The sequence below is a fragment of the Populus alba genome, chromosome 11, assembly GCF_005239225.2.
Source record: "Populus alba chromosome 11, ASM523922v2, whole genome shotgun sequence".
NCBI lineage: Eukaryota > Viridiplantae > Streptophyta > Magnoliopsida > Malpighiales > Salicaceae > Populus > Populus alba.
In genome coordinates, this window is record NC_133294.1 from 13,970,422 (window position 1) to 13,981,156 (window position 10,735).

General features: G+C 32.0%; 1 protein-coding gene across 1 annotated transcript; it reads left to right on the forward strand.

The window, feature by feature from the left end:
* Positions 1-5,076, forward strand: LOC118038313 (alpha-1,2-mannosyltransferase ALG9-like). The gene is given in 14 exon segments (XM_035044635.2): positions 1-143; positions 146-298; positions 301-345; positions 399-502; positions 603-633; positions 636-761; positions 866-922; positions 925-1,082; positions 1,157-1,452; positions 3,104-3,218; positions 3,295-3,433; positions 4,149-4,345; positions 4,432-4,521; positions 4,622-5,076. Coding segments are annotated over 14 exon segments (1,725 nt in total). The 5' UTR covers positions 1-61; the 3' UTR covers positions 4,754-5,076.
* The last annotated feature ends 5,659 nt before the right edge of the window (positions 5,077-10,735 follow it).

Sequence of the window (10,735 nt, forward strand, 5' to 3'; positions counted from 1 at the left end):
AGCGAGAAGCAATCACCTCACTCTCAACGCCACACCGGAAAAAGAAAAAGCCTCCTCCTCTATGGCGCTATCATTACCAACTCGGCAAAGACGAGGAGTAGCGTCTGATCTCCCATCGCCGTCCTCCTCGCCATCAAAATCTTACGAAAGGAAGACAACGAAAAGCGATCAGAGGAAGGACCAGAACATAAAGCAATAGGATGGTTCTTACCCTTACTCGCTTTAGGAATGTTGCGCTACTTGAGTGCTACATCAAATATCATTCATGATTGTGATGAGGTTTTCAATTACTGGGAGCCTTTCATTTTCTGCTCTATAAATCTGGTTTCCAAACCTGGAATACAGGTGATTGAAATATCTTATTTTATCTCTTTCTTAATTAAAATTTGATTTTAAAGTATTGTTGGTTTGCAGTTCTCAGTTTGCGCTGAGGTCGTATTTATACATTAATTTCCATGAATTAGTCGGATTACCAGCTTCCTGGTTGTTTCCTGATGACAAAGTAAGACTTTATTTTTCCTTTTAGCTACTTCCATTATTCACTGTTTGTGTCGAGGGTTTGTTAAGGAGAGAGTTTCCTTTTCTGTTTATGCGCGGTGCAGGTGAGAGTGTTCTATGCAGTCAGGATTTTTCTAGTTTCGTGTCAGTTTTGCTTGATGCTACGCTAGTAGTAGCACTTTCAAGGAGGTATGGTAAACGACTTGCTTCCTATGCGCTCGCCATGTTATGTTTAACCAGTGGTTGTTTCTTTGCTAGCACGAGTAAGTGAGCATTTTGTGTTTTTGTTTCTATTATTCTTTATTTATTTTTTGGATATTGATTTGTTCATGTTGTCAATCTATGATGTGTTGGATATGATTGGCAGGTTTCTTGCCGAGTTCGTTTTCTATGTATGCCATGAGTCTTTCGTCGGGATTATTTTTACTGGGAAACCTGCTTTTGCTGTTGCCGTTGCAGCAGTTGGAGTAATTCTTGGCTGGCCGTTCTCAATTTTAGCTTTCTTGCCGATTACAATTTACTCTTTGGCAAGAAGATTTAAACAAACATTTTTAGCTGGGGCAATCACTTCGCTTGTTCTTCTTGTAAGGGCCTTGTTGATTTGATTTGATTATTGATGTTTGCTATGGTTACAATTTAAAGAATGTTATTCTTCCAGGTGCTATCGGTGCTTGTTGACTATTACTACTACAAACGATGGACATCATCTGTTTTTAATCTCATAGTATATAATGTCCTAGGAGGTGGCGAGAGCCACTTATATGGGATTGAAGGTCCTTTATTTTATCTGAGGAATGGATTTAACAATTTCAACTTCTGTTTCATCCTGGGTTTACTCTTCCTTGCATTTCTACCCATTGCAAGGAGAAAGTATGCTCCAGACCTGCTAATTGTGGTTTCACCTCTTTATATATGGCTGGGGCTCATGTCTTTGCAACCACACAAAGAAGAAAGGTTTGTTTTTCATACTATGGCCTCCAAATTCCTTGCAGAGCTCTTTGTGCCAGATTTGTTTGTAATCACCCATGCTATCTTCCTGTACAAGTATTGATATGGATTTGAATGTTTCTGCTAATCTTTCCATATTTTTGTGTCCTGTCATTCTCTATTCCAGTAATTAAATCTATTTCTCTCTAGTTAGCAATGTTTGTCTACTTACCATTTATAATGTCCAGTCTTAACTATTAAGGAAATTCTAGTGGATAGAAAATAAATCGTGTTTCGATAAATTTCTTATATTTGAGTTTGACCGACTTCAATGCCTGTTAAGTTTTCTTGCAAGGCTTACTTTTTTGTATCGCTACATTGGTACAAGACCATTTGCTTTCAATTTATTGAAGATACTCTGTCTTGGTTTCAGGAAGTAGTTTAGTCTCATGATAAGGTTGAGTTTGTCATCTGCTTAGAGTGTAGTTGTGTACATGTTTTATGGTCTACTTTTGGTTACCATAAACTCTAATGCTGAATGAACCTCAAGTTAGTAGCAATTGCATTCTATTTGTGTTGCCAAATTGCCCTACTACATATAAATCAAAATGATTGGTATTGGGCAACTTTTTTAGAGTTGTAGTTGACTGGATGAATAATTTGAAATGATTTAGTATTCAGATTTCGTATTCTATGTGACTTGCATTCAAAATTTTTTATGAAGAGAGTTTGGGGGGATGTTTTCTAGTGCTAGAAAAGCAAGAAAGGGGGTTGAACGTTAAGAATGTGTGTGAATCTAATAGGGTAACTCTAGTTGAATTGAGTGGAAGTTTGTGAATTACACACGATGTTAAATTTTCCAATCTTGTGATGCAATTTTAAAATAAAGAACAAAAGGGAAAGGTCTTGTCATGAATAGGAACTATGGACTTTGTTTTTTCCAAAGGTCTATGGCAAGATCAACTAAGCTTTTATCTAGAAATGTTAGAGTGAACCTAATGGTCTTAGTTTGCTCTCCAAGAAGAATCTGAGTTGCCACTATGAGATCTGCATTGGAGTGAGCTTGAAAGAGTAAAGGCAAAAACTTTCAAATAAGATGGATGTTATGAGGATCATGTCATCCAGTCTGAAACTCTTCCTCTAATCAGTACTTATTTAACATGGTTTTTGTTCGTCCATATCACATCAATTGGGGCAGTCATTCATTTGAATGCTACTACAACTATATTTTGTGGATGAGGAAAGTTCGGGAATTTTATAAATGATATCCTCCATTTGCTTCCTCACATGTAAACTACCCAACTGCAGTATTAAATCTTCCCTGACAATAGTGAATCTGATTTTTTCTTGTCCCCTCACAAATTCATATGTGATGCTGATAGAGGGTTTGGATCTTGACACTATATGCAAACTTTATATTAGAAACCTGTGCAATGTGAAATACTTTGTCAAGGTTTGGATTGCCATCCCACATCTTTCTAATCTTTCGTTTGCATGCTGTTGGAAAATGTGCCATCATTTTTAAGTTATTTGCTTTGTATAAAACAATGTTCTTTTGGTTGGATCATATATATTTTATGGATAAAGAGCTGCTTGATTATGTGTAGAGTGCAGATCTAAGTAGATAAGAAATGGTCAAATGTTATGATGATTGATACATTTCCAACCACCACTGCAGGTTCCTTTATCCAATATACCCTCTTGTCTGTGTTGCTGCTTCAGCTGTCATTGAGAGCTTTCCTGATCTTTTCCGAGACAAATATAATCCCCATGACAATTCCTGGCCAGTTGTGGTAGGCTTCTCATCTATTCTTCTATATTTCCGTGCCTATTTTATTAGCTTTAAACTTACGTTACTTTTTCATGCAGATAGCTAAATTTGTCAGGCCTTTGGTTCTTGGCCTAATATTATCTGCATCCCATGCTCGTACATTTTCGTTGATTAATGGTTATGGTGCTCCTTTGGAGGCTTACAAGATTTTGGAGCACTATGATGATGTAGGAACAGGTATGATATATTTTGGAGTAATACACTGCTGGAACATTCCCACTTATCTTGTTAGTCTTGTATTTTTTGGGTGGTGGTACTGCTCTGCAACATTTAGTGTTGGAAAAAAGTTATCTGTTGATTTAGACCTTCTAACTCTTATATATATATATATCAATTGTCAAATTTTTGGTTAACTTTTCTGCTGTGGCTTATTTTGGTGTTGGAGAAAGTGAATTGTGAATATTCAGCAAGTCATTTGTAATCGAGAATGCTTATAAATGTAGTAAAATGCATGACAGTAGCTTCAGGATGGCACAAGAACCAGTTCTACTTGTAAGATTTGCTGAACTTGTTGCCCTACCTCTTGAATCACCTGTGTATATATAATAATGATAATAGAGAAATTACAGCATTAGTTAGATCAGGCTAATACACTTTCTGCAATTATATAATCAGTAAGAGATAATCCCTCTGGCAATCTTGCTGGTAGATAGTATTATTTGAGAGTTCTCTGCCTTGGTCAGGATTACCATTAAGTTGATGCAGATGATCCATTCAGTTGCAACTTGCTTTTCTTTTAAGGAACCACTGGAGGACCTAATTGCCATTTGCTCCCCAAGTTTTGTTTAGAGAATTAATTATCACAGTTCTCAATGTATTTAAGGCAATATAAATCTCATTTACATTTTTTTGGAAGTAAACGCATCCTAGTTTTGGTTCCTGTATATTGCAGGTTCTACTCTTTGTGTCGGAAGTGAATGGCATCGCTTTCCTTCATCATTTTTTGTTCCTGAATACATCAGTGAAGTTCGGTGGATTGATGATGGATTCCGAGGTCTTCTTCCATTACCATTCAACTCTACCCTGGGTGGGACTGCAGCAGCACCTCCTTATTTTAACAACAAGAACAAGGCATCAACTGAGCAATTTGTAATTGATCCCACACCTTGTTTCGCTTTCTTTTCATCATCATTACCTTTCTGTTATAAAGTTAACAACACAAGTTTTGCATACAGATCAGAGATATTGAAGCTTGTACTTTCCTAGTTGAGCTGCAGCTTAATCGGCCTTACCCTTCTCGTGGAAGTGACTTGTCAACCTGGGAGGTATATATCAGTCTCCTCATCCTGTTCCCCTCACCTCCGTTCTCCAGTTTTGACATTTTTATGTTCCTTAGAGAGTGTACTAAAACTATATGCGTTGCAGCCAATTGCAGCATTGCCCTATCTAGACAGGGAGTTCTCACCTTCCATGTACCGGTCCTTTTTCATCCCGTATCTGTGGCAAGAGAAGAATGTTTTTGGAATGTACAAGCTGTTCAAAAGAGTATCAAAATGACATTAATGTGAGCTTGAGCTCAAATTCCTTCCCCCTGAGCTCCGAATTTTGCAGCCAAGTAGCTGTTCATAGCGTGACTTGACCTCCTGATCTGAAAAGAAAAGAAAAACTAGACATTGAAAACTGGAGATGAAAATGTAGTCGCAGAACTCGGTAGATTATTTTTTTTTTTTAATTCCATGCAAAGTTTAACCTGATGGTCCGTGATCTGTTGCTTATATTACTTAGATTAACTGTTCCAAGATGCTGTTTTGGTTATGTGCAGTTGAGAAATGTGCATAGCTTTCTACCATTCAGGAAAATACGTTAATCTCCTACACAAAGCATGAGCATGACGAATTCTCTTTTTGTAAACCGGAGCATGATAGATGCCATTAAGGAAAACTGCGATGGACTATGTTCACGTTGCGTTCTCTGTTCATGAAAATGTTTTCTTTAGTTGTTTGTTAACGTCTTCCATAATTACATTCCATTGTAAACTGAAGCCAAATGAGAAAAATAAAAATATTCTAGCCATTCACGGTGGAGAATCTTGATGCTTGACATGCAGAAGGGCAAATAACTACTTTGATGCGTAAAATTTTGCTATATCCTTGTTGCTCTGTTGTGAGTCTCCGGTAGAGTTGTAGATTGGAAATGAGCTACAGATGGTGCCTGAGCTAAGATCATTCTACCTGTACCCAACTAAGTCTAGTTAATAACGAACAGGTATGCGCTGACGCATCACATTCATTAACTCTTGACAGATGAGGATTTGCTGATTTCGGCTGTGCTTGATGTTTACCGTGTGCCTATTGTTTAAAATGTATTTAAATTTTTTATTTTTTTTATTTTAAATTAATATTTTTTTAGTATTTTCATATTATTTTAATATGCTAATATTAAAAATAATTTTAAAAATTAAAAACTATATTATTTTAAATTATTTTCAAATAAAAAATATTTTAAAAAATAATTATTACTATATTCGTAAACATCATACGACATTTGTTATTCCCAAGCTTGTTTGGTAGTGTGGTTGTGGTTGTTTTTCAAATAACTTTTTGTGGCAAAATACATGTTAATGATGTTTTTTTTATATTTTAAAAATTATTTTTGACATCAGCATATCAAAATGATTTGAAAATACTAAAAATATATTAATTTGAAGTTAATAAAAAAATAAAAATTTTTAATTTTTTTTAAAATACTTTTAAAATATAAAATAAATAGATACAAGAGATGTAGATTGAAAAGGTGAATGAATGGGATCACTAATGTTTTCAAAGTTGCTATTTTCTTCTCACGCAATCTATATATTTTTCTACATTGGTGGCCGGAATAATCTTTTTTTTTTTTTTTTTAACTTGAAAAAAAAATTTAGGAGAATATTATATTTTTTTAAAAAAATAAGAGAAATTCAATAATTAGATTAAATATTTTATTAATTTAATAATATAATAAAAAATAAGATAATAATAACAAATAAATAAATTGTCCTGTATAAAGCTGGACGAACACTTGAAACTCGTGACTTAGATATGAGATATGTTTAAATTAAATGTTTATCGTGCTTTTTAGATTATAAGGCCAGAATAATTCAATAGAAAAAAAATTGACAATAAATAAAAACAAAATTGAAAAAAATTAAGAGACAAAAAATATATTAAGATATTTAATATCGCAACATGGGTTATTTACTTGGTTTTGTTTAATGAATTTATTTATTAAAATCAACTTGTAATAGAAATCATGACACATATAAAATTTATTGAATTAAAAAAATAAAAAAATAGCATGCAAGATTGCATATATTAAAAATATTATAAAAGAATAAATATTTTTAATTTAATCTATATAAAAAAATACAAATGAATCATATTAACCTCTTTAAAAATTAAGCACACCCAATATAATTAAAAAAAAATTTCGCTATTTAAAAAGTGCTAAATAAGTTAAAAAATCACAAAGAATGAGTTTTAATTAAAATAAAAAATAAAAAATTATTTAAAACAAGAAATGAAAAAGGTATTAATTAAAAAAAATTCAAAATTATATATATAGAAAGAATAAAATAAGGTAAGCAACGTCAATTGCTTAGACCATCAAGAAATGGCCCACGCGCACAAGCCTTTAATTATTTGTTTAAGTAAACCCAATTTCTTTTAGAAAAAAATAGATAACGCGTGTTTGGATTCTCTAGATTCCGGTCACTATAATGGTGAGAAAAACAGGGTTCTTGTGTTATTTTCTCTACCTAGAACCATTTTTTTTACTCAAAACATCTAGGCTAGAACATACCATATAAACCTTATTAAAGCAATCCATAGCCTCCTCTATAAACGCAAAATACCTCCTTAAAACTTGAAATCAATCTAAAACAAAAAATATTTCCGAGCTCATATATGTTTTCTCAAAGATTTTAAAGGTAAAAAACACCTAATATAAATCTTCCTCATCATACAGAACTATTTAGTACAAAAATCGATTGTTTTAGTGGCTAAAATCATTGCTAACAATAACTTTTTCTTTTTTTGTTGGAATCCAGCAAGCTCTTCTCTCTCCTCTCACAAAAAAAGATAAAATGAGAAAAATGAAGTTTGGTATCAAAATGTAATTTTATAAAATTAAAGGGATTGATCACTTAATAGCTAAAAAAAAATAGAAAACTAAAATGAATTTTTAATATAAATTTCAAATCTGCCATTTATTTTATTCAAGTTTTTCACTTCAGCCCTCAATCTTTTAATTTAACCCTCACTTGCAAAGAAATATATAGTTGAATGCTAATTTTAACTAAAAAAAATTAATTATGTAAAATAAAAGTTAATGATCAATTTGATTTTGTTTTTAAAATCACTATTTCAATCTAGTGGAACGTGAGATGATGAACAATTTTATGCTATAGTGAAAGTAGGAGATCTTTCAACACACAGCTGATGTGTATCCAAACAGATTTTTGCGTCGGAATACACCTAACAAAACAAATTGCTACGTCACATTTACACAAATTTATGAAGTACGTGTTTGTATTTGAGATGAAGGTTGAAGTTTAGGTGCGAGACCCATTAAAAAATAAGAAAAAACAAAAAAAAAATAGTTTTTTGTGATTGAGGTTTGTGCATAAATGAGTTATACCCAACCACAACCTCAACCACAAAAGCAAAAACAAACACACTCGAAGACTCGATCACATCTGTTGCGGGATCAAAGTTTAAAATAAAAGTTAACCTAATACATAAATATCATTCAAAGAATGAACAACCGGATCAAAGTAGCCGTGGTGTTGTGCTCTGCGGTCCGGATCAAAAGTTCATTCTAGAATAAAAAAACATGAGTATTGTTATTTTTTCAGACGATAAAAAATTTGAAATACAAATTGAAAACTTAATTTGTATATTTAATAAAATCAATTGATCATGTATGTTAATAAATATTTAAAAGAGTCATTAATAATAAATAAAAATTGAATTGGGATGCTAAGAGATAGATGCAAATAAAAAAGCATGATCTTGCATCACGTCATGCTATTTAACATTTTTATTTATTTATGTCTCAAATATTTTTTGAAAAAAGAAAAATAAAAAATTAAATCCAAACAAAATAACTTGCTAGCACAATTTTTTATTATTATTATTGATATGACCAGAGGTAGGTGTTCCATACCTTAACATTTTTTTTTGTAAGATTTTTGTTATAATATTTTGGATATGTTATGTTATGTTATTTTTAATTTGTAAAATATATAGTGGAAGAAAGTAATTTCTCAGTGATGAGACTAATGCACGGTAAGGATACTGAAATTAATTCTGGTGATGGATTAATGCCAAGTAAGGAGTAGTAGAATTAATCACGGTGATGATTTTAATGCCTAATAAAAGGCAATATAAGTTAGTCCCGGTGAAGGGATTATTGCCCGGTAAGGGGCATAATAAATTACTACTAACAATGGGAATAAGGTCTAGTAGCAGACATAAGGAATTAATCTTTCTTGATATTGGGATTAATGTTTAGTACTAGGAAATGAAAATTTAATTTCTAGATGTAGGAGTTTTACCTATAGGTTGATAATTTAAATTGTTTGTAAGTGGAAATAACGTCTGCACCTAGACGAACTGAGAACTACCTAGTGTCTGATATAGGTTAAAAAGAGCTTAATATGAAGATTATAGTCTAGGAAAGAGAATGTGTATTGAAAATAATAATAAATAAAATAATATTGACATAGAAAATAAATCGTGTAAGTTAAAAATAGATTGTGTTAATGGTAATCAAATAAACTTTATTATGATTTGTGTTCAAACATACCACTGTATTTATTTTCATTGTTTAGGTAAATGATTGTCATGTACTTAATTGTTGTTTGTATAGTCATTTACAAGTACTTCTCAACCTCGAGTTGCATAATAGATATTTAAGGATCTTTGTTATTTTCATAAAGGATTGTAATAATTATATTTTTGTAACTAAATGTCAATCTACCTTAAATTATGTAATTATAAATTCAACTTAATTATGCTAGTGTATTGTTATACTTATGCTTTTGTTGTAGCTTATATTAATGTATCAATTATGGATTTTGATTTGAATCTTGAATATTATCACTGCATACATGATATGATATTAAAAATAAATTATAATGATTATGATAAGATGTGTTATAAAATTATGAGTCCAAGATGGTTGGACAATAAGTGGGTTTGTTTGATGAGTATAGTGAAGTTTTACAAGTATTTTTCAAGAATTTAGGATTTTTCAGTATAGAAAAGACTTTGTCAAAATTTCAGTAGATTCCATAAAACTATAAAAAAAATCACTTAAAAAATAATAATTATTTACAAGAAATAAAACTTAAAGTGCATAAAAATATTAAGGTGTTACAACCCAGATAAAACTGGGTTAACCCATCACACCAGTCACGAGCCTAATTAGTTTTATAATTTTATTTTTTTTGTGGTAAATGAAATGTTTTATCTATTTACACGATAACCAAAAAACTCACACAAAGAAAAGTGATTGCATTAGATGTTAGGATAAAACATATTATATAAGCTAGCCCATTTAGGCCTCATGTCTCTTTTTTTTCCCCTCTTCCTTATGAGATTTTTACTGGGCTCAAGTGCGATGAGACTCAAAACTAAATTGAAGAGTTATTAAATAATTAAAAACTAATATAAAAAATAGTTTAGCACTTGTAACTCACACATCAACATGTGAAGAAGGCTACTACATTCAGAGAGGCGTGTATAACTTTCTCGTAGCTCTAATGGTGACCTTCCTTGGTATCGGTAAAATCATCTCAATTGACGTTTACTTTAGGGTGGCACGTGACGGTATCTTTATCCTATTGATCCCTTCTTCGTTTCTTTTCTCTCTTTCTCTGGGTTTGCACGCCTTATTTCTTGTCTTCTTTCCTTCAAAGATGAACAAAGGGTTGCATTTTTTCCCTAAACGCAGTGTGTTATCTCGTCGATGTATACTGTGAGCTTCACAAATGCTTAGATGCTGACGTGGCACTCACGCATCCCTTTCTACTCAACCATCATATCCGACCCCACAAGCTGACTCCAAGTTTGCATGTCCTCACCGGTACAGGAAAATCCACGTCACCTATAAAATAAACGAAAGATGCTCACTTAGGTCCTCTTCTAATTAATCATTGCAATGTTTGCCTCATGGAAGGCTTATGATATTAATATTTTTTTTTCTTGAGAAATTATCCAAATTTTTATTTCTTTAATTATGATATTAGCATAAAAATCAGGTTTATTAATAGTTTTTTTTTTTTAAATTATGCAAAACACAAGACGGTGGCACTTATATTATGAGTATGGCAATAAGAAGGACCTCTAGAATGATAAAAAAGCTAATAGGGCACCAATTGAAATTATAAATAAATAGAAGGCCTAAATGAAAGTGTATATAATATTCAGGGGGCTGTATACACCTTTTCCTCACTAATAGTAATAATAATAAAACCCACCAAGGAAAGAAAGACAAAGC